Source organism: Panulirus ornatus, chromosome 7 (assembly GCF_036320965.1).
Source record: "Panulirus ornatus isolate Po-2019 chromosome 7, ASM3632096v1, whole genome shotgun sequence".
Lineage (NCBI taxonomy): Eukaryota > Metazoa > Arthropoda > Malacostraca > Decapoda > Palinuridae > Panulirus > Panulirus ornatus.
This window is the reverse complement of record NC_092230.1, coordinates 17,246,636-17,272,599: the sequence shown is the minus strand read 5'-3', so window position 1 is coordinate 17,272,599 and position 25,964 is coordinate 17,246,636. Positions and strand designations below refer to the sequence as shown.

General features: G+C 43.7%; 1 protein-coding gene across 1 annotated transcript in view; it reads left to right on the top strand.

Annotated features, from left to right (window-relative positions):
• Positions 1 to 25,964, top strand: part of LOC139749435 (facilitated trehalose transporter Tret1-like) — a 49,250-nt gene that overhangs the window by 8,432 nt on the left and 14,854 nt on the right. Inside the window, exons 2-6 of the mRNA XM_071663286.1 lie at positions 7,374 to 7,459; positions 8,211 to 8,272; positions 11,411 to 11,561; positions 15,596 to 15,758; positions 16,105 to 16,830. Of these exons, the coding sequence (XP_071519387.1) occupies positions 7,426 to 7,459; positions 8,211 to 8,272; positions 11,411 to 11,561; positions 15,596 to 15,758; positions 16,105 to 16,830 (1,136 nt within the window). The 5' untranslated portion in view covers positions 7,374 to 7,425. The remainder of the gene's footprint in view (positions 1 to 7,373; positions 7,460 to 8,210; positions 8,273 to 11,410; positions 11,562 to 15,595; positions 15,759 to 16,104; positions 16,831 to 25,964) is intronic.

Below are 25,964 nucleotides of genomic sequence, written 5' to 3'. Positions count from 1 at the left end.
CCAAAAGATACCATTTAACAGAACCTAACGGTACAACAGTACTGTGTGAGGAAGTACCAGGAGAGACTGAGTGTAGAATGGAAAAAGGTAAGAGCAAAGGACGTAAGGGGAGTGGGGGAGGAAAGGGATGTATTTAGGGAAGCAGTGGTGGCTTGCGCAAAAGATGCTTGTGGCATGAGAAGCGTGGGAGGTGGGCCGATTATAAAGGGTAGTGAGTGGTGGGATGAAGAAGTAAAATTATTAGAGAAAGAGAAGAGAGAGGCATTTAGACGATTTTTGCAGGGAAATAGTGCAAATGACTGGGAACTGTATAAAAGAAAGAGGCAGGAGGTCAAGAGAAAGGTGAAAAAGAGAGCAAATGAGAGTTGGGGTGAGAGTATCATTAAATTTTAGGCAGAGTAAAAAGATGTTTTGGAAGGAGGTAAATAAAGTGCGTAAGACAAGAGAACAAATGGGAACATCGGTGAAGGGGACTAATGGGGAGGTAATAACAAGTAGTGGTGATGTGAGGAGATGGACTGAGTATTTTGAAGGTTTGTCGAATGTGTTAGATGATAGAGTGGCAGACATAGGCTGTTTTGGTCGAAGTGGTGTACGAAGTGAGAGGGGAGTACAAAAAAATGAAATGAAATGAGGGGGGGCAAAAAAAATGAAATGAAAACAGACACAACTAGTACTTAGTACTTAGAGCTGATGATCAATGCAGATTACCATGAGCCATGGTTTCATTAAAAGCCCTGAATATGGACATTAACAACCTAATTATGCCGATACTGTGAGCACTCAATCTCCAGTAGGCTAAGGAAAGGCCGATAACCTGCTTACATTGAATACCTAAATAACATGACATGAGTCCACATCATATGACAGTGAAAGGGACCCGTGTAAAAAAAAAACTCAGTGGAGCATCTTAACATAGAAGTGGTTGTGACATTACCAACATACTCGACCATGGATGAAAAGTTAGGGTTGGCCTCCTACCAACATACTGACGTTCAATATTATCCGTAATTACTTATTGTTTAACTCATACGATACCAAACCGATAAAAGAAAAGGGAGAATTATGGGAGGGCACTAAACTTACTTACCTGTCAATAACCAATGGAGTCATATCGCAAAGGTCATAGGTACTTTGACATCTTATCAATAGACGGAAGTGAGGTAACTTACAATGTGGAACTGATGGACAAAGGGAAAATAATGGGATATGTTCTTAACCTGGTTACATGTTATAACAAGGTGTCTGCCGTAATTTCTGAGGCACAGTGTGACGCGGCTTCGCCTCAGGTCTCCGGTGTTAAAAGTTCACTTACGGGAGCATCAACTGATAACACAAGTCCTTCAAATATGATCTTAGCTGAGGCCCGGTCTCTGGGTGTGTGTGTGTGTGTGTGTGTGTGTGTGTGTGTGTGTGTGTGTGTGTGTGTCCAAGCGAAGGGTCCCTGTCCACTAGGTCATGTCGGTCGGTACACGCGCTTCACGCAGCGCCGTACCGCGCCCACTTGGGTCAAGCACGCCCTAAGTACGTCCCTCGTGCAACTCACGCTCCGTCCCCATATAGCTAAGACTCTGTCCCCAGCTGGGACCCTGTATAATAATGCAAAAGCCGCAAGTGTCCCTAAAGACATATCATTGGCTCGTTACCTACACAGGAAATGAGCCAGACACACCAAACACATCCTGCTGCGACAGTTTTCATTGTATTTGCTTATGTGAGCACCGTAAATATTATGTTTTGTACCTGGCATAGTCGTATATAGAACACGCTATGGATGACCTCATGTCCTGTGTGAGTTTAACCATTTACTCTCTGCAATTAATCTACAGCTATGCTCATGATACATGCTATGGATGACTTCACGAACTAACCCATAATATGATAATTTCCTCATTACTAGCTAAACAATCTTACGAGAGAAGCCAATATTAGCATATCTTCCTCCTCCTCCTCCTACCCCCCCCCCCCCCCCCCCCCCCCCCCCCCCCCCCCCCCGCGAGAGGTGCGATGGGTGCGTTGTAGGGAGTTGCCAGCCTTCCTCAGTTGACCTCAATGGCCCCTACCACCCACCAGACCACCGCGCTGCGACCACATTTGGTTTCACATTTGGTCTCCCTCCTTCATACAGCGGTTCCAGCGATGATGCATATGATTTGTTTCAAGTTATATCATTCTTCATATAACAGCAACAACTATACGTCAATAATAGCATTTGTTATCTCTTTATCTTTCGCCTTGTTGAATCCAAGGAACACAGCTCTCCTGCTTGATAGAGAGGTTGACTCGCTTCAGGACGCCACAAGTACATACAAGCCCCCTTTAACAACTTTCAACCTCTTATATATGTGCATATATGTATATATATATATATATATATATATATATATATATATATATATATATATATATATATATATATATATGTGTGTGTGTGTGTGTGTATTATCCCTGGGGATAGGGGAGAAAGAATACTTCCCACGTATTCCCTGCGTGTCGTAGAAGGCGACTAATATGGGAGGGAGTGGGTGGCTGGAAATCCTTCCCTCCCTTTTTTTTTTTTTCCAAAAGAAGGAACAGAGAAGGGGGCCAGGTGAGGATATTCCCTCAAAGGCCCAGTCCTGTGTTCTTAAAGCTACCTCGCTAACGCGGGAAATGGTGAGTAGTATAAAAAAAAAAAATATATATATATATATATATATATATATATATATATATATATATATATATATATATATATATATATATATATATATATGATGGGAAATGAATAGCTACACAAAGTATGCGAATTATGGTGAAGTATGAGGGTATAAAATGGTAAATATATACATAAAGAAGCAACTTTCATCTTCACCACAGTCATGTGAACTGAAGCTGGATGTGGATGAACACTTTTCCGCTCATGAACCACTGTTCTTGATGCTAAGGCGTCTTCATACACGGCTTCATACTGGGTAGGCAGAGGTAAGGAGAGATACGAGCCAACAGTGACAACGCAAATTTCTGGCCAGTCAGTAAAACAAGGAAGGACAACACAACGGCAGCACGGCACGACCAAACTTGGCTGGCAACCATGAACCCCTCCACCACCAGGCTCTGGGTCAGTGCTTAGCCTCAACGCATAAACACGAGCTTTGTTGCCCAAAGTTTCGTTTCTTTTCGTGAGGCTCAAAGATTAGCCCGTCTCAAGCATTACCGTAAACGTTCGGTCACCGTCCACTTTACGGCATCTCGGTAAGTCCTGGAAATTTCTGTTGCGGAATTCTAGTTACACTGTACACACCTGGATCTGAGCCATTTCCTGACATTAACTTTCACTGCCTGAGTCTCGCATCGTCAGAGGAGAGGGAATGAATCACTCAGCCTGGAAGTCACGAATCTCAGCAGCTCTGCTCAAACGTAACGGGGCGTGAGAGAAAAGGTTCAGTGAAACATCACTCAAACCCCGAGTCACGAGCGTAACGAACACTGCTCCAGGCACTGAAATGAGCCCGTAAGGCGCCATCTCAACGCCTCTGCTTCTCACCGTTCGCTTCCATGCGACACGATGACAAGAACACATGAAAATGTCCAAGATTCAACTGCTTTCACCTGAAGAACAAACCATGTGCAGAACATCATGAGAGAAACTTCAAATACTGGAAGTTCTTTTTTTTTTTCTTTTTACCGCCCAAACTGTCTGCAGTCTCAGACTTTCACCATTGCTTGCAAGATTTCCAGTACAAACACTGAAGTCTACAGTGACGGCAGGAATCACCTCCATCATCAGTTTAACCCAAGGGAACAAATTAATGGCTGGGCTAAAACTCCGGGCTAATGCGTGCTTAAGGCCGACACCCAACACCCAGAACATAACACTGCTAGCGAAGTATGGACACGCACGCGCACACACTTCACAGCTGCCTCACCAGAAACGTCAGGTGGCCTACCATAGCGCCTGACAACAGTGTTGGAGCACTGGTAAAGGTGCTCACATACACCCATCATCTACCGACGTCACATAGAGTCGCATGAACACTGCTATAGATTTTCACATGCATCCATCATCTTCCGACGTCACATAGAGTCGCATGAGCACTGGTAAAGATTTTCACATACATCCATCATCTCCCAACATCACATAGAGTAGCATAAGCACTGGTAAAGATTTTCACATACATCCATCATCTCATTACATCACATAGTCGCATGAGCAATGGTAAAGATTTTCACACATCCATCATCTCCCAACATCACATAGAGTCGCATAAGCAATAGTAAAGGTTTTCACATACATCCATCATCTCCCAACATCACATAGAGTCGCATGAACACTGCTATAGATTTTCACATACATCCATCATCTTCCGACGTCACATAGAGTCGCATGAGCACTGGTAAAGATTTTCACATGCATCCATCATCTCCCAACATCACATAGAGTCGCATGAGCACTGCTATAGATTTTCACAAACATCCATCATCTCCCAACATCACATAGAGTCGCATGAACACTGGTGAAGATTTTTACAAACATCCATCATCTCCCAACATCACATAGAGTCCCATGAGCACTGGTGAAGATTTTCACATACATTCATCATTTCCCAACATCACATAGAGTCACATGCACAACCCGTCAGGTACCTTACGACGCTGTGACAGACGTCAGAGATATCTACGTAACTCTTGAGCACGACCGTAAAGCCCTTGAGCACATCGGCACGACTCCTGAGCACATCGGCACGACTCCTGAGCACATCGGCACGGCTCTTGAGCACATCGGCACGACTCCTGAGCACATCGGTACGACTCCTGAGCACATCGGCACGACTCTTGAGCACATCGGCACGACTCTTGAGCACATCGGTACGACTCCTGAGCACATCGAGTACGACTCTTGAGCCCATCGGTACGACTCCTGAGCACATCGGCACGACTCTTGAGCACATCGGCACGACTCTTGAGCACATCGGCACGACTCCTGAGCACATCGGCACGACTCCTGAGCACATCGGCACGGCTCTTGAGCACATCGGCACGACTCCTGAGCACATCGGTACGACTCCTGAGCACATCGGCACGACTCTTGAGCACATCGGCACGACTCTTGAGCACATCGGTACGACTCCTGAGCACATCGAGTACGACTCTTGAGCCCATCGGTACGACTCCTGAGCACATCGGCACGACTCTTGAGCACATCGGCACGACTCCTGAGCACATCGGTACGACTCCTGAGCACATCGGCACGGCTCCTGAGCACATCGGTACGACTCCTGAGCACATCGGCACGACTCTTGAGCACATCGGTACGACCCTGAGGTATGACCATCAGGCCGTTGACTAGATCGTGGAGGTCCAAGGTCACGCCTGCACAAGGTGGCCGGCACTCGCCGGGATTAACAAGATTCAAGAACGTAATCTGTCTTTGACTTGCCCGATGTGGATCTCCAGAGGCCTCCCCCGTGCGGAGGATGGGGAACAGGAGGATGCACGGGTGTTTCCCAGACGAAAGGAGGAGGACAAGATATTTCGACACAGGACGGATAATTTTGCCACTGTTCAATGGAAAATCCATTTTCTTGTGACATTTTCACGACCAAGAGGACACAATTTTTTACCACTTCTGTCTGATGAAACAAAGTGTGTTTTCATACCTGCCTGTACATATTTAGCTGTGTTATAATATATTCACGTCTACGAATGAACTGCGCACTATTTTGAGTTTAGTACCAGTAATTAAGCATGAAATGTGGAACACACTCTCATGGAAAGGTACAGAGTCTTGTCCGCTGTGGCTTGAACTTCGTCTTTTAACCTCTTTGGCGAAGTCATTAATTTCCACCACGAGTGGCGAGGTGAGGCAATATGAAAACACACTACAACGCTGTCAGGCGGACAGAGACACATGTCTTCTCCACAAATTTCATGTCAAACGAACCTGAGGTACAGGAGAAGCCTCTGTAACTGTCGTTACAAACACGCAGCTCAGCGTTCATATATGTGTAACCAAAAAGAAAGTATTGATTCATGCAAGTTTCTTTATGAATCCTTGCTTTCGCTTGGGCGGAGGCTCTTCCCGTCCTATACATGGCCTTAGTGAAAGCCATTGATGACAACCTCTGGCTTGGAGGTCTCTCATTGTTATGTATATATATTCTAATGTCTTCTTTTCCTTATCCGAGGCTTTCCTAAAGCATCAACCTGGATAGGAACTGCATGGCTTTTGTAGGTGTATGTGTGTGTGTGCGTACTCAGATTTTCTTGCTAGTTTCAGAGCTTCTATACACACTGATTTCAAGGCTTTTCTTTTCAAACAGTTTCAAGAGTTTTTGTATCAAAGTACGTCACTCTCTCTCTTGTTCGTGACCTCATTCGATCTTAGCTGTAGTCGACCGGAAGCAAGGGTCTTATACGAATTCTGGCAGCAACCTTGCTTGGTACGAACACTATTTCGATCTTAGCGGTAGTTCACCGGAAGAAAGGGTCTTACATTAATTCTCGAGACAACCTTCCTTGGTACGAACGCTATTGTCACTGGCAACGCCCGGGCCCACTCTCGCTCTTGCAGCTCCCAGCACAAGTCTCAAGCATTGTCTTCAACCTTTACATTATCTGTATCTTATCTTTTCACAACAACAGCTTGACCCCAGGTAGAGACAAAATTACTGTGACTTTCCTCCACCGTTTGTAATAGTCTCCAGTGTTGTATTAAGCTGTGTAACAGACAGGACTGACAAACAGGTCCCTGTGCCAGCCAGTTCTCTCCAGGGAATCACGATCACTGACGTGGAAATCCTCGAATTCTAATCTTATTTTTTTTTTTATCTTCCTCAAAACCCTCACGTGGCGTACACGTTGGTGCAGTGCAGGATCATTTTCAATATGTTTTTGTTGTCTTTGTAATAGGGACACCTAAACTCATCTCTTGTAAGTCCAGCTTCTGTGAGCCTGACACTTTTTCTATCTTCTCTCAATAAAGCCTTTCCATCAGACTCAAAAGTCTCTGTGATACAACAAAGATGGAAGGTACGTGATTCGTTTGACGACTTTGCAAGAAAAGGAATCATTCTTTAACGATAATCTACGACTCCTGGGGAAGGAGGTGGGAGGGTTCTTGTCCTAGGCAACCGTGTTATCTGATTATATCACCTTTTGGACGTCTTCCCTACTAGGCAGGAAGGTACCTAGGCTGCAGCTACGTGCGTGTATCATTCAGAAACTTTCCGACACCTCGCTGTATGTTCCTGGAACATCACATAACTGATAGCCGGGTCATGATTAAACCTTGAACTCACCTGAGACAATTTCTTTTCCATAATTGATTTACTGAATGTTTCTCTATAGTAATACCAAGAGGAAGCTACATATCTTCTGATGTATTTTTCCAGTGATCAGGTGTGCCGCAAGTTTAGTAAACCAGACACTCACCACCAGCTGAACATGTCCAAGGGACGTCAGACAACCTCTCTTGCAAGTAAGTGATCACTGACCAAGTATAACAAATAGAACTAAGATTATACATATATATATACGAATAAAGTGCATATGAAAGCACACCTTCATAGAACATACAAATCTCCAACAGCCAGGATCGAACCCGGGACCACTGTGCAAAAGGCGGGAATGCTAACCGTTAGAATATGGGCCAGGCTAATAGGAAATAACTATTCGAATACTAAGTACTCGAACACCCTTCGTCTCACGTTGGTGAGCAACGGGGTACCCCCTACACCGGTTATTTCCCAACAGGCGCACATAGCCAGCAGATAGCATTTTACCGAACCTAATTGAACAACGCGGAGGTATATGAATACGAATAAGGTGCATATGTACGCGCACCTCCATAGAACATACAAACCTCCAACTTAGTATTCGAATAGTTATTACCTATTATTCCGGCCCACAGCCTAATGGTTAGCATTCCTGCCCCTTGCACAGAGGTCCCGGGTTCGATCCTGGCTGTTGGAGGTTTATGATATATATATATATATATATATATATATATATATATATATATATATATATATGTGTGTGTGTGTGTGTGTGTTTCCATATGAACTATATTCTCAATACATCCAACAGTCAAAATTTCCATTTCTTCTGGTACAACTAACATGAAACAGTGACGTTTCCATTGTCCCGTTTTGGTTCCCTCCTGCTTAGCTGTCTGGCTTAAATATGACCCTAGTTCCACAGCTGTGTGTCTAACCATCCCATATTACCAGATCTGTGTGTCGACGAGGCAGATGAAACAACCCACGAACGAACGCGGCGTCAGTTTAAGCAAGTAAGTTGTCCGAGTGTGTCTTACGTGACCCAGAGTTGCCAGCTCAAAATTTCTGATGGCGCTAGATTCACTCCCGAAAAAGCGCTAAAGTTACTAAATGACAGCGAAAAAAAAAATGCTCTTCGAATTAGTTGTTTTCGCCCTTTGTCGTGTTGAATCATTAATAAGAGGTACGACTAACTGCTTTAATGCGCAATCTCTTCGTCCTCTTGTGTCCTGGGGTTGTGGTGGTCTATTGCGAGGGTTCTGGTGGCTGTGGCGATGACTCGTATGGTTTCAATGACCCAATGTTTTTCAGTACTTCCTCAGGCAGTTTATAATCATAACAACAGGTCTGCTAATTGGCTCCAGGAGGCGATTAACTAGTTTGGATGGGATTCGAACTCTCTGTAGTGCTTATTGGTGATTTTATCCTTATTTTCTGACTTGAATCTAGAGAGACAAGCCATGATGTTGCGTATAATCATCGCCATGTTTATCTTTAACTGGGCTTCCATTTCTTCTTAGTCCATACTTGATAGCTAGTATTGCATTTAAGCTTTGGATAGTCTATTTTGAAGCTTTGACTTCAACGGTGTTCATATGACTAAAGATACGCTCTACATCAGCGTTGGAGGGAGGGAATGTTAGCATAGTCAAAGCCAACTCAGAGAAGCCCATGGATAACAGCTCTGTCACCACCGAGAGTTCGACTGAACCTCACGTTGAGGAGGTGGGAGTCCCGCGTAACACACATGAATTTGAACCGGTTCAAAATATTTTCGAACATGTTCATCTCGATGAAAATTAATTACATGTAATATTTGTATTGTTTTCCTTGTCATCTTAGTAAGTTTCGATTAAACTTCCTAAATCACATTAACATAATAAATGTTTGAATTTCCGCATATATTGAATTAACACTAAGTTTGGCGTTAAATAGAAAAAAAAAAAGATAGCGCAGAAAAATGCCCCAAGGTGCTAAATATGAAAATTAGGCGCTAGATCTCTACAGAAAGTGCTAAGCTGGCAACTCTGCAAGTTACGTCAGGTGTATTAAATTCCACGCAGGTGGCCAACTCCTTCTGTCATGTTCATCAAGCAATTATTGTTACTTTACGAATCAACGCTCAATAGACACACTGTATTGTTTCCAAGGAGAGTAAAGCCCTCGTATAAATGTGCTCATGACTAGCAAAACAATATCTAATGTTTAAGGTAAAGTTGAATATATAAACGTGAATGTAAACTGGTCTTCACCAGCCACCGAGACGGAGGAAACAGCAAGCTCTAGCTACATTCCCATTATGACTCTAGTAACCTTCCCGTTATGACTCTAGTAACCTTCCCGTTATGACTCTAGTAACCTTCCTGTTATGACTCTAGTAACCTTCCCGTTATGACTCTAGTAACCTTCCCGTTATGACTCTAGTAACCTTCCCGTTATGACTCTAGTAACCTTCCCGTTATGATTCAAGAAACTCCATCTGCCCACGCCCATAGGAATATGTAACCCCCCCCTGTAACGTCTTTAGAAGCCCCTCCCCCACACTCTTATGACTCGAGGAACTCCTCCCCCACACTCTTATGACTCGAGGAACTCCTCCCCCACACTCTTATGACTCGAGGAACTCCTCCCCCACACTCTTATGACTCGAGGAACTCCTCCCCCACACTCTGATGACTCGAGGAACTCCTCCCCCACACTCTGATGACTCGAGGAACTCCTCCCCCACACTCTGATGACTCGAGGAACTCCTCCCCCACACTCTTATGACTCGAGGAACTCCTCCCCCACACTCTTATGACCCGAGGAACTCCTCCCCCACACTCTTATGACCCGAGGAACTCCTCCCCCACACTCTGATGACTCGAGGAACTCCTCCCCCACACTCTGATGACTCGAGGAACTCCTCCCCCACACTCTTATGACTCGAGGAACTCCTCCCCCACACTCTTATGACCCGAGGAACTCCTCCCCCACACTCTTATGACCCGAGGAACTCCTCCCCCACACTCTGATGACTCGAGGAACTCCTCCCCCACACTCTTATGACTCGAGGAACTCCTCCCCCACACTCTGATGACTTATGACTCTGATGACTTATGACTGGTGGTGGTCACCAGACCTGAACGAACTCAAGAGATCAGTAAAGTCAATTCCAACACTAAAATAAGCATCATAAAAAAAAAAAAAGACTGAGAGACCTGAAATGATTCCCTCGATAAAAGCATTAACCCTGAAGATATATTTCAGAAGTCTTCAAAACGCAAAATAAATTTCGACAAATCAACATACAGGCTAGAGAGTCAATTACCAGAAATAAATGTACGAAATTAAGGGAAGGAAGATGATAAAGCAACATGGGAAGAAGTCTCTTCAGCTGTACTGCAGACCTGAAGAACACTGGGATGAACTATCAAGAGCATATCCAATGTAAAAGCTATAACTATCTTCAGGTCAAAGCTAGACGAATAGTTTACTGATATCTCTTATCAATGAAGAGTCACCGTATAGCTTACTGCAGAACCTAGCCTCAGTCTAGCCCAAGTAAAGTTCACTGTATAGCCTAGCTCTAGTGTATAGCTCACTGGAGTTAACCCCAGTATACGCCACTGCAGAGTTTGACACAGTGTGATTTACTGTACACAGTTTAGCTCTAGCATAGCTCACTGTAGTCTAGCTCTAGTTCAGCTCACTGCAGAGTCTAGCTGCAGTATAGCTCACTGAACAATCTAGCCACAGTATAGTTAGACTAAGGATCACGTTTCCAGTTTCCATGGCTGTATAATCTGCCCAAACTATACGGAATCTCTCTTCTTTTTCTTTCTTTCTTTTCCTACCAGCTTTTCAGCCAGAGGGAAAGGTGAACGGTGATGTGCCCTCTGCTTTCCTATCCTATTTCTACCACACTAAGATTATGACCGAAGATAACCTCATAATGAACCCTCCTTTCTGCCTACTACCAGTGCATCTATAACCCACGGCCCTCCTACTTGAGTACAACCAATACTATCAAACCCATGACCCCTCTTGCTTGCATATCAGAAGTACTGGCATAACCTATGGCCCTCCTGCCTGTGTACCACCAGCACTACTATAACCTGCAGACCACCAGAACTGATATAATCCAGTGTATGATCTTATATCTTCCGTAGATGCTGATTATCCTTGGCGCCTCCGTGTCCTACTTCGTGATGGGGATGTCCCTGACTTGGCCCAATGTTCTGGTTTCTGATCTCACATCTGACAACTCGACCCTCTTACACACTCACTTGCACCTCGAAGACTGGCAGATGGATATGATAGGTAAGTTTAAGGATGATAATGACCAACCTGGAGTATGAATCAATGAGCCATATAATGTGAAGCTGGATGATGTTTGTCTAATTAGTTCCGGATTGGAGACTAACATGTTCAACTGGTGAATTTGTGATAAAGAACCTAGAGGTACAGGCAAGGGTAGGCGTTACTGCTGGTTCATTGTTAATGCTGTCACATTGTTAATACTGGCAGTGTTAATGCTTGCATGTTGTCCATGCTGACACATCGTTAATGTTGGCACATAGTTAAAGCTGGCACATTGTTAATGCTGGCACAGTGTTAATGCTGAACCACTGTTGGTGGTAGCACAATGTTAACGCTGGCACACAGACAATGCTGGCACATTTTTAGTGCTTCTAGTTGTTAATGCTAACACACTGTTGATGCTGAGACAAGGTTAGCGTTCTCACATTGTTAATGCTGGCACAGTGTTAATGCTGATACATTGTTATTGGTGGCACAATGTTAATACTCTCACATTGTTGATGTTGGCACAAAATTAATGCTGTCACATGGCGTTAATGCTGGCATATTGCTAATGCTCTCACAAAGTTAATGCCGGAGCATAGTTAACATTGGCAAATTAATGCTGTCACATGGCGTTAATGCTGGCATATTGCTAATGCTCTCACAAAGTTAATGCCGGAGCATAGTTAACATTGGCAAAGTGTTGATTCTGGCACGGTGGAAGGAATGGTACACTGCCGATGCTGACTCATTGTAAACACTACACTACAATACACTAAAAATGCTGGCATATTGCTAATGCTGACCGTGTTAATACCAGCATAATGTTAATGCTGGTATAATGTTAATGTTGGCATAAAGTTAATGTTGCCACACTGTTTATGAAGACACACTGTTAATGTGGGCACATTGTTCATTCTGGCACAGTCTTCATGCTTACAAGTTGTTAGTGGCTTCCGTGAAGCGAGAAACACTGGTGATATTCTTTCTGATGTCTGGTCATTGTCCCTTAAGGATTTTGGGGAATTATATGTAGTTACCCTTAATGTGTCCAAAGCTTTTGACATGGGGGGTGACATCGGAATCTCATCTCTAAGCTCCCTTCTTTTACTCTCCCTCCCTCACTTTGCTCCCTCATATCAAGCTTCTTCTCTGGCCGATCTATCTCCATGGTGGTTGATGGATCAGCTTCCATTCTTTCTCCATCAACAGCGGTGTCCTTCAAGGTTCTCTCCTGTCCCGTACACTTTTTCTACTTTTTATCAACGATTTCCTCTCTTCCATAAATAAGCAAATACATTCATACGCGGAAAACACAACACTGCATTCCTCCACATCCTTCAAATCTGCTCCTTCTTCTCTCATTCGAACTGCATCTCATCTCGACACAACTTCCTCAACAAAGTCAGGCAGCATATCTCAGATGGGTAGATGAAATCTGGTAAGTTTAATGCCTTCAAGACTCAGTTTTTGTCCATCTCTCTATCGAAAATTCATCCCAATTTTCCTTTCTCCTTCGACGGTTTCTGCAATTCCACCTCTTGACTCAGTGAACATATTTGCTATTCCTGTAATATCAACTCTATCTTGGAAACCCCATATTACCAAAATAGCTAAGTCTTCCTCTAAGAAATTGGAGTCCTGTTTAGATGTCGAAATTTCTTCAAAACAGATACTTCTTTTATACAAAGGATTAATCCGTTCTTGTATGGAGTACTACTCTCACATCTGAGATGGTTCTATCTCTGCATCCTTACTTGACAAAGTTGAGCCGAAAACGGCACGATTTATTAAGTCTACCAGGCTAACTTCTTAACTCGACCAACTTGTACTACGCCTCAGTTCTGCATCACTTTTCCTCCTCTATAGGTATTACTTTGGTCTGTGCTCCCAAGAGCTGGCAAATGTGTGCCCCCACCTCTAGGTAGGCCAGCAATACTCAGATAGCTGCTGCATCACATGATTACTGCGTGGCGGTTGACAACTGAAGAGTGGACCGTTTTGATCATTTTCTTTCCCTACACCTCGAAGCTTTGGAACTCTCTACCCTCTCGTCTTTCCCAGTAACTATGATCTGGCACGTATCAAAGGAGAGTTTTTCACTTCCTCCAATATTCGTGAATACTTTCCCTTGGCTCTTCTATTCCCTTTCATTAACCTCTCTATATTTCAATGAAAGGCTCGGCCTTGATGCGGACTTTTATTCGTGACTGGAGCCTTCAACATAAAAAGAAATAGATACCCATCTTTGACCTAACAGATAGTGGCTTCCACATACTCCTCAGTGCATTCAGGAGCTTTATCCCCTGTCCTACCCTATGTCTTACCTCAGCCCTAATAGTTCCGGCAGCTTCTCCCAGATTAAACTCACACTCAACCCATCCTGCTACACCCCTATCACCATGATTGTATTCACATTAACTTTCAACTTCCTCTTTTCACGCATCCACCCAGACTCAAACACCGGCTTTTGGAGTTTCTCGAGTCTGCTACTAGCGCCGTGTCATCTGCAAACAACACCTGACTCGCCTTTTAGCCCCACCCCCCAATACCACCAGTATACTGAAGACCCACTCCTTTCTCCAAAGTCCTTGGATTCATCCCCGTCACCACCCTCATCCATGACGCAAATCCACTCTCACTCGGAACCATTCACCCTTCTTTCATCCTATTCGCACACACGCCTTACTCTCCCGATAGAAAAATCTGTACGTCTTTCCTCCCACGACATCCATCTGCAATACCTGTTACAAAGCAGTTTTCTCAGTCGTATCATATTCTTCCTCAAGGTCCATTCATGCCACATACATATCCCCATTTTTCTCCAAGTGCTTCTTACATCCTTTACCATTCCTGAAACTACGTTGCTCCTCTTCAGGTCTGATGTGCATCATCTCAGTCACCACTCTCTATTACAATTTACCAGGTGTACTTGACAGATTTATACATTTATACGACATAAGCTTCACAATATTTTTACATTTGTCGTGCGGGCAGTTACCAGCTGCAGTTTTTAGATCAACGCACTAGCGAGGCCCCTCACAAGTGGCCTTACAATATGGAAACTTTATTTCATATCGACACTGACCTGATCGTGCAGAGTTTTTCTTTTCTTCTCTTATGCTGGAGGCTCCGGTCACGCACATAAGTCCACATCCAGGTCAAGCCTTACCTGAAATATGAATTGGGCTAGTTTGAGGAAACAATAAGAAAAGGAGTGATATGTTAAGAGTTTTGGTGGAAATGGAAAATCTGACTTAAAAAGGACAGATCGTACCTCTTAGAAAATGAATGAAGGAGTAGAGTTCCAAAGCTTGGAGGTGTAGGGAGAAAAAGTGGATTTCACAAAGGCCCACCCTTGAGTTGACAATGGCCACACAGTAATCATGTGACGCAGTAGTTTGCCGAGTATTGCGTGGTCTAGTGAACGGTGGGGGCACAGAAGCAGCCTGCTCTCGGGAGTAGAGACCCATGTAATAGGTATCTATATAAGTAGGAAAATGAGCCAACATTACGGCGTAACGTAAGTACGACAAATTACGAGGTTAGACTGAGAGAGTTAATGTTACGCTCACATCAGATGTGAGCGCTGTACTCCATAGGTGGACTAGCCAATCCTTTTTAAAAACGGAGCAACTGTTCAGAAGAAAAGAATCTATGGTATCTGAATAGGGCCCACAGCTTCTTAAAGACCAGCTTAGCCTTTTGTGTTATATGAACGTTCTAAACAGGTAATATTCTTGAAAGCCTAAACATTGTGTAGAATCTGAGGTTACGAGCATGAGGAACGCGCTAACCTTACAATAAAAATCAAAAGAAAATTTTTCTTTATAATTCAAAGACTGAAGCAATTACCTTATCTTTACGAAAGCAGTTTAACAAAATGTAAATTAACTTGATACGTCACTGGTTAACTCTCTCTCTCTCTCTCTCTCTCTCTCTCTCTCTCTCTCTCTCTCTCTCTCTCTCTCTCGTGACATATTACATCTCTGTTATAATGATCATTTCCCTGCAGTCATCATTGTAACCCCTAACTCTTAGCACTTGTTCAGGCAGCATCCTCATCCTTGGCAGCATACCTGGCCTGCTGGTGGCGGGATGGGTAGTGGGGAGGCTGGGACGACGGTGGTCCCTGGCCCTGGCCGCTCTCCCAGGCCTGCTAGGCTGGGCCCTCCTAGCACTCGCCCTCAACCCCACCATGATGATCGGTGCCAGGTGAGGAACTCTACACAGGAACCTCACTGTTTTTCTTTTATCAAGAGGTGTGATATAACGATTATCTTAGTGTCTCTCACTCCCACTGGGAGTAACTTGAATCCTCTGAGCATGACGGTACAAGTGAGGGTCGTGGGTCAAGGGTTGTAGCTTCAGTGCCCTGTGCTTGTACCATCATGCTCAAAAGATTAGAGTCAAGTCAATCTACTGCACAAATTTCATTCGTGGATGGTCTCATGAAGGGAATTCACCAGTGATGCTCATATCATATGTTGATAACAATTACAACACCCAAACCATCATGACTGAACTGACACCGGCTTACCCGCCTGTCTTCGTCCATCAGGTTCTTGGACGGCATCACCTGTGGCATGGTGACCCTGAGTGTCATAACCTACGCCACGGAAATACCAGACATCTCTATCAGAGGTTCGTTTGGAACGATAGTCGGCCTCATGTTCCTGATGGGCAACGGTATAGGGGTCAGCCTTGGCATCTTGCTGACGTGGTACGAGGTCGCCTTAGTCAACGTGGGTCTTCTCCTGCTGTACGTCATCGCCATCGTTCCCTGCTTGCCCGAGAGCCCAACTTTCCTGGTGATCAACAACAATGAAAGTCATGCCCGTAAGGTCCTCAGGTCCCTCCGGGGCGACCACTTTGACCTTGATGGCGAAATCGAGCTCCTAAAAAAGATGAATAATACTGAGCATGTAGACTCAAAATGGCGTCTCCTTCTCTGTCGAGAAAACCTCAAGAAAATATTCATCCTGACTTGTCTGTTCTTCGTGCAGAATTTCAGTGGCACCGCAGTTATCAGGGTCAACGCCATACGAATACTCGAGATCTCTGAGGTAGACTTGAATGTCGATATCGCCACTGCTACACTCCTCATCATTCCCATCTGTGGTGTCTTCGTGCTGTCATTCCTGGTGGACCGCATTGGTCGTCGCCACTGTCTGGCGGTGTCGCTGGGAATCATGCTCATAGCCTATCTTGCCCTGGGCTTCTACATGGTGCAACTTGTTCCCGTTGACTTGAGTAGCTACTCCGTGTCACATCACTTGACTGAAGAGTGAGTCAAAGTTTCATTTTTCTTTAAGTAATTTACACATCAAAAATATATATACATATATATATATATATATATATATATATATATATATATATATATATATATATATATATATATATATATTTATCTTTTTTTTTTTTGCTTTTTGCTTTGTCGCTGTCTCCCGCGTTTGCGAGGTAGCGCAAGGAAACAGACGAAAGAAATGGCCCAACCCACCCCCATACACATGTACATACACACGTCCACACACGCGAATATACATACCTACACAGCTTTCCATGGTTTACCCCAGACGCTTCACATGCCTTGATTCAATTCACTGACAGGACGTCAACCCCGGTATACCACATCGCTCCAATTCACTCTATTCCTTGCACGCCTTTCACCCTCCTGCATGTTCAGGCCCCGATCACACAAAATCTTTTTCACTCCATCTTTCCACCTCCAATTTGGTCTCCCTCTTCTCCTCGTTCCCTCCACCTCCGACACATATCCTCTTGGTCAATCTTTCCTCACTCATTCTCTCCATGTGCCCGAACCATTTCAAAACACCCTCTTCTGCTCTCTCAACCACACTCTTTTTATTTCCACACATCTCTCTTACCCTTACGTTACTTACTCGATCAAACCACCTCACACCACACATTGTCCTCAAACATCTCATTTCCAGCACATCCATCCTCCTGCGCACAACTCTATCCATAGCCCACGCCTCGCAACCATACAACATTGTTGGAACCACTATTCCTTCAAACATACCCATTTTTGCTTTCCGAGATAATGTTCTCGACTTCCACACATTCTTCAAGGCTCCCAGAATTTTCGCCCCCTCCCCTACCCTATGATCCACTTCCGCTTCCATGGTTCCATCCGCTGCCAGATCCACTCCCAGATATCTAAAACACTTCACTTCCTCCAGTTTTTCTCCATTCAAACTCACCTCCCAATTGACTTGATCCTCAACCCTACTGTACCTAATAACCTTGCTCTTATTCACATTTACTCTTAACTTTCTTCTTTCACACACTTTACCAAACTCAGTCACCAGCTTCTGCAGTTTCTCATATGAATCAGCCACCAGCGCTGTATCATCAGCGAACAACAACTGACTCACTTCCCAAGCTCTCTCATCCCCAACAGACTTCATACTTGCCCCTCTTTCCAAAACTCTTGCATTTACCTCCCTAACCACCCCATCCATAAACAAATTAAACAACCATGGAGACATCACACACCCCTGCCGCAAACCTACATTCACTGAGAACCAATCACTTTCCTCTCTTCCTACACGTACACATGCCTTACATCCTCGATAAAAACTTTTCACTGCTTCTAACAACTTGCCTCCCACACCAAATATTCTTAATACCTTCCACAGAGCATCTCTATCAACTCTATCATATGCTTTCTCCAGATCCATAAATGCTACATACAAATCCATTTGCTTTTCTAAGTATTTCTCACATACATTCTTCAAAGCAAAGACCTGATCCACACATCCTCTACCACTTCTGAAACCACACTGCTCTTCCCCAATCTGATGCTCTGTACATGCCTTCACCCGTCTCAATCAATATCCTCCCATATAATTTACCAGGAATACTCAACAAACTTATACCTCTGTAATTTGAGCACTCACTCTTATCCCCTTTGCCTTTGTACAATGGCACTATGCACGCATTCCGCCAATCCTCAGGCACCTCACCATGAGTCATACATACATTAAATAACCTTACCAACCAGTCAACAATACAGTCACCCCCTTTTTTAATAAATTCCACTGCAATACCATCCAAACCTGCTGCCTTGCCGGCTTTCATCTTCCGCAAAGCTTTTACTACCTCTTCTCTGTTTACCAAATCATTTTCCCTAACCCTCTCACTTTGCACACCACCTCGACCAAAACACCCTATATCTGCCACTCTATCATCAAACACATTCAACAAACCTTCAAAATACTCACTCCATCTCCTTCTCACATCACCACTACTTGTTATCACCTCCTCATTTGCGCCCTTCACTGAAGTTCCCATTTGCTCCCTTGTCTTACGCACTTTATTTACCTCCTTCCAGAACATCTTTTTATTCTCCCTAAAATTTAATGATACTCTCTCACCCCAACTCTCATTTGCCCTTTTTTTCACCTCTTGCACCTTTCTCTTGACCTCCTGTCTCTTTCTTTTATACATCTCCCACTCAATTTCATTTTTTCCCTGCAAAAATCGACCAAATGCCTCTCTCTTCTCTTTCACTAATACTCTTACTTCTTCATCCCACCACTCACTACCCTTTCTAATCAACCCACCTCCCACTCTTCTCATGCCATAAGCATCTTTTGCGCAATCCATCACTGATTCCCTAAATACATCCCATTCCTCCCCCACTCCCCTTACTTCCATTGTTCTCACCTTTTTCCATTGCTGTACTCAGTCTCTCCTGGTACTTCCTCACACAAGTCTCATTCCCAAGCTCACTTACTCTCACCACCCTCTTCACCCCAACATTCACTCTCTTTTCTGAAAACCCATACAAATCTTCACCTTAGCCTCCACAAGATAATGATCAGACATCCCTCCAGTTGCACCTCTCAGCACATTAACATCCAAAAGTCTCTCTTTCGCTCGCCTGTCAATTAACACGTAATCCAATATATATATATATATATATATATATATATATATATATATATATATATATATATATATATATATATATATATATATTCCTCATCGGTGAGAAAGAATACTTCCCACGCATTCCTCACGTGTCGTAAAAGGCGACTAAAGGGGACGGGAGCGGGGGGCCAGAAACCCTCCCCTCCTTGTTTTTTAACTTTCTAAAAGGAGAAACAGAAGAAGGAGTCATGCGAGGAGTGCTCATCCTCCTCGAAGGCTCAGATTGGGGAGTCTAAATGTGTGTGGATGTAACCAAGATGAGAAAAAAGGAGAGATAGGTAGTATGTTTGAGGAAAAGAACCTGGATGTTTTGGCTCTGAGTGAAACGAAGCTCAAGGGTAAAGGGGAAAAGTGGTTTGGGAATGTCTTGGGAGTAAAGTCAGGGGTTAGTGAGAGGACAAGAGCAAGGGAAGGAGTAGCAGTACTCCTGAATCAGGAGTTGTGGGAGTATGTGATAGAGTGTAAGAAAGTAAATTCTCGATTGATATGGGTAAAACTGAAAGTTGATGGAGAGAGATGGGTGATTATTGGTGCATATGCACCTGGGCATGAGAAGAAAGATCATGAGAGGCAAGTGTTTTGGGAGGAGCTGAATGAGTGTGTTAGTGGTTTTGATGCACAAGACCGGGTTATAGTGATGGGTGATTTGAATGCAAAGGTGAGTAATGTGGCAGTTGAGGGAATAATTGGTATACATGGAGTGTTCAGTGTTGTAAATGGGAATGGTGAAGAGCTTGTAGATTTATGTGCTGAAAAAGGACTGGTGATTGGGAATACCTGGTTTAAAGAGCGAGATATACATAAGTATACGTATGTAAGTAGGAGAAATGGCCAGAGAGCGTTATTGGATTACGTGTTAATTGATAGAGGCACGAAAGAGAGACTTTTGGATGTTAATGTGCTGAGAGGTGCAACTGGAGGGATGTCTGATCATTATCTTGTGGAGGCGAAGGTGAAGATTTGTGGGGGTTTTCAGAAAAGAAGAGAGAATGTTGGGGTGAAGAGAGTGGTGAGTGTAAGTGAGCTTGGGAAGGAGACTTGTGTGAGGAAGTACCAGGAGAGACTGAGTACACAATGGAAAAAGGTGAGAACAAAGGAGGTAAGGGGAGTGGGGGAGGAATGGGATGTATTTAGGGAAGCAGTGATGGCTTGCGCAAAAGATGCTTGTGGCATGAGAAGCGTGGGAGGTGGTTTGATTAGAAAAGGTAGTGAGTGGTGGGATGAAGAAGTAAGATTATTAGTGAAAGAGAAGAGAGAGGCATTTGGACGATTTTTGCAGGGAAAAAATGCAAATGAGTGGGAGAGGTATAAAAGAAAGAGGCAGGAGGTCAAGAGAAAGGTGCAAGAGGTGAAAAAAAAGGGCAAATGAGAGTTGGGGTGAGAGAGTTTCATTAAATATCAGGGAGAATAAAAAGATGTTTTGAGGAGGTAAATAAAGTGCGTAAGCAGTGAAGGGGGCAAATGGGGAGGTGATAACAAGTAGTAGTGATGTGAGAAGGAGATGGAGTGAGTATTTTGAAGGTTTGTTGAATGTGTTTGATGATAGAGTGGCAGATATAGGGTGTTTTGGTCGAGGTGGTGTGCAAAGTGAGAGGGTTAGGGAAAATGATTTGGTAAATAGAGAAGAGGTAGTAAAAGCTTTACGGAAGATGAAAGCCGGCAAGGCAACAGGTTTGGATGGTATTGCAGTGGAATTTATTAAAAAAGGGGGTGACTGTATTGTTGACTGGTTGGTAAGGTTATTTAATGTATGTATGATTCATGGTGAGGTGCCTGAGGATTGGCGGAATGCGTGCATAGTGCCATTGTACAAAGGCAAAGGGGATAAAAGTCATTGCTCAAATTACAGAGGTATAAGTTTGTTGAGTATTCCTGGTAAATCATATGGGAGGGTATTGATTGAGAGGGTGAAGGCATATACAGAGCATCAGATTGGGGAAGAGCAGTGTGGTTTCAGAAGTGGTAGAGGATGTGTGGATCAGGTCTTTGCTTTGAAGAATGTATGTGAGAAATACTTAGAAAAACAAATGGATTTGTATGTAGCATTTATGGATCTGGAGAAGGCATATGATAGAGTTGATAGAGATGCTCTGTGGAAGGTTTTAAGAATATATGGTGTGGGAGGCAAGTTGTTAGAAGCAGTGAAAAGTTTTTATCGAGGATGTAAGGCATGTGTACGTGTAGGAAGAGAGGAATGTGATTGGTTCTCAGTGAATGTAGGTTTGCGGTAGGGGTGTGTGATGTCTCCATGGTTGTTTAATTTGTTTATGGATGGGGTGGTTAGGGAGGTGAATGCAAGAGTTATGGAAAGAGGGGCAAGTATGCAGTCTGTTGTGGATGAGAGAGCTTGGGAAGTGAGTCAGTTGTTGTTCGCTGATGATACAGCGCTGGTGGCTGATTCATGTAAGAAACTGCAGAAGCTGGTGACTGAGTTTGGTAAAGTGTGTGAAAGAAGAAAGTTAAGAGTAAATGTGAATAAGAGCAAGGTTATTAGGTACAGTAGGGTTGAGGGTCAAGTCAATTGGGAGGTAAGTTTGAATGGAGAAAAACTGGAGGAAGTAAAGTGTTTTAGATATCTTGGAGTGGATCTGGCAGCGGATGGAACCATGGAAGCGGAAGTGAATCATAGGGTGGGGGAGGGGGCGAAAATTCTGGGAGCCTTGACGAATGTTTGGAAGTCGAGAGCATTATCTCGGAAAGCAAAAATGTGTATGTTTGAAGGAATAGTGGTTCCAACAATGTTGTATGGTTGCGAGGCGTGGGCTATGGATAGAGTTGTGCGCAGGAGGGTGGATGTGCTGGAAATGAGATGTTTGAGGGCAATATGTGGTGTGAGGTGGTTTGATCGAGTAAGTAATGTAAGGGTAAGAGAGATGTGTAGAAATAAAAAGAGTGTGGTTGAGAGAGCAGAAGAGGGTGTTTTGAAATGGTTTGGTCACATGAAGAGAATGAGTGAGGAAAGGTTGACCAAGAGGATATATGTGTCAGAGGTGGAGGGAACGAGGAGAAGTGGGAGACCAAATTGGAGGTGGAAAGATGGAGTGAAAAAGATTTTGAGTGATCGGGGCCTGAACATGCAGGAGGGTGAAAGGCGTGCAAGGAATAGAGTGAATTGGAACGATGTGGTATACCGGGGTCGACGTGCTGTCAATGGATTGAACCAGGGCATGTGAAGCGTCTGGGGTAAACCACGGAAAGTTGTGTGGGGCCTGGATGTGGAAAGGGAGCTGTGGTTTCGGTGCATTATTACATGACAGCTAGAGACTGAGTGTGAACGAATGGGGCCTTTGGTGTCTTTTCCTAGCGCTACCTCGCACACATGAGGGGGGAGGGGGTTGTTATTCCATGTGTGGCGAGGTGGCGATTCGAATGAATAAAGGCAGACAGTATGAATTATGTACATGTGTATATAGGTATATGTATGTGTGTATATATATATGTGTACATTGAGATGTATAGGTATGTATATTTGCGTGTGTGGACGTGTATGTATATACATTTGTATGTGGGCGGGTTGGGCCATTCTTTCGTCTGTTTCCTTGCGCTACCTCGCTAAACGCGGGAGACAGCGACGAAGCAAAATAAATAAGTATATTCCTATGAGTCCACGGGGAAAATGAAACACGAAAAGTTCCCAAGTGCACTTTCGTGTAATAATCACATCATCAGAGGAGACACAAGAGAGGAATATAACAGTCAGTTGATATACATCGAAGAGACGAAGCTAGGACGCCATTTGGTAAACATGTGATTGTCCAAAACATACAACGAGCGTATGTTTTGGACAATCACATGTTTACCAAATGGCCTCCTAGCTTCGTCTCTTCGATGTATATCAACTGATTGTTATATTCCTCTCTTGTGTCTCCCCTGATGATGTGATTATTACACAAAAGTGCACTTGGGAACTTTTCGTGTTTCATTTTCCCCGTGGACTCATAGGAATATCTTGATCACGCGCGAAATTGTGATCCTTTCCAATATATATATATAATATATATATCAATATATAAATATATAATATATATATATATATATATATATATATATATATATATATATATATATATATATAATATTATTCTATTTATCATATCTATTTTGCTTTATCGCTGTCTCCCGCGTGAGCGAGGTAGCGCAAGGAAGCAGACGAAAGAAATAGCCCAACCCACACACATACACATGTATATACATACATGTCCACACGCAAATATACTACCTAACATTCACGTATACATATATAATACACACACAGACATATACATATATACAATCTCAACGTATACATATATATATACACACACAGACATATACATATATACACATGTACATAATTCATAATGTCTGCCTTTATTCATTTCCATCGTCACCCCGTCACACATGAAATAAAAACCCCCTCCCCCCTCATGTGTGCGAGGTAGCGCTAGGAAAAGACAACAAAGGCCACATTCGTTCACACTCAGTCTCTACCTGTCATGTAATAATGCACCAAAACCACAGCTCCCTTTCCATATCCAGACCCCACACAACTTTCCATGGTTTACCCCAGACGCTTCACATACCCTGGTTCAATCCATTGACTGCACGTCGACCCGGTATACCACATCGATCCAAGTTCACTCTATTCCTTGCACGCCTTTCACCCTCCTGCATGTTCAGGCCCCGATCACACAAAATCTTTTTCACTCCATCTTTCCACCTCCAATTTGGTCTCCCTCTTCTCCTCGTTCCCTCCACCTCCGACACATATCCTCTTGGTCAATCTTTCCTCACTCATTCTCTCCATGTGCCCGAACCATTTCAAAACACCCTCTTCTGCTCTCTCAACCACACTCTTTTTATTTCTACACATCTCTCTTACCCTTACGTTACTTACTCGATCAAACCACCTCACACCACACATTGTCCTCAAACATCTCATTTCCAGCACATCCATCCTCCTGCGCACAACTCTATCCATAGCCCACGCCTCGCAACCATACAACATTGTTGGAACCACTATTCCTTCAAACATACCCATTTTTGCTTTCCGAGATAATGTTCTCGACTTCCACACATTCTTCAAGGCTCCCAGAATTTTCGCCCCCTCCCCTACCCTATGATCCACTTCCGCTTCCATGGTTCCATCCGCTGCCAGATCCACTCCCAGATATCTAAAACACTTCACTTCCTCCAGTTTTTCTCCATTCAAACTCACCTCCCAATTGACTTGATCCTCAACCCTACTGTACCTAATAACCTTGCTCTTATTCACATTTACTCTTAACTTTCTTCTTTCACACACTTTACCAAACTCAGTCACCAGCTTCTGCAGTTTCTCACATGAATCAGCCACCAGCGCTGTATCATCAGCGAACAACAACTGACTCACTTCCCAAGCTCTCTCATCCCCAACAGACTTCATACTTGCCCCTCTTTCCAAAACTCTTGCATTTACCTCCCTAACCACCCCATCCATAAACAAATTAAACAACCATGGAGACATCACACACCCCTGCCGCAAACCTACATTCACTGAGAACCAATCACTTTCCTCTCTTCCTACACGTACACATGCCTTACATCCTCGATAAAAACTTTTCACTGCTTCTAACAACTTGCCTCCCACACCAAATATTCTTAATACCTTCCACAGAGCATCTCTATCAACTCTATCATATGCTTTCTCCAGATCCATAAATGCTACATACAAATCCATTTGCTTTTCTAAGTATTTCTCACATACATTCTTCAAAGCAAAGACCTGATCCACACATCCTCTACCACTTCTGAAACCACACTGCTCTTCCCCAATCTGATGCTCTGTACATGCCTTCACCCTCTCAATCAATATCCTCCCATATAATTTACCAGGAATACTCAACAAACTTATACCTCTGTAATTTGAGCACTCACTCTTATCCCCTTTGCCTTTGTACAATGGCACTATGCACGCATTCCGCCAATCCTCAGGCACCTCACCATGAGTCATACATACATTAAATAACCTTACCAACCAGTCAACAATACAGTCACCCCCTTTTTTAATAAATTCCACTGCAATACCATCCAAACCTGCTGCCTTGCCGGCTTTCATCTTCCGCAAAGCTTTTACTACCTCTTCTCTGTTTACCAAATCATTTTCCCTAACCCTCTCACTTTGCACACCACCTCGACCAAAACACCCTATATCTGCCACTCTATCATCAAACACATTCAACAAACCTTCAAAATACTCACTCCATCTCCTTCTCACATCACCACCACTTGTTATCACCTCCCCATTTGCGCCCTTCACTGAAGTTCCCATTTGCTCCCTCGTCTTACGCACTTTATTTACCTCCTTCCAGAACATCTTTTTATTCTCCCTAATATTTAATGATACTCTCTCACCCCAACTCTCATTTGCCCTTTTTTTCACCTCTTGCACCTTTCTCTTGACCTCCTATCTCTTTCTTTTATACATCTCCCACTCAATTT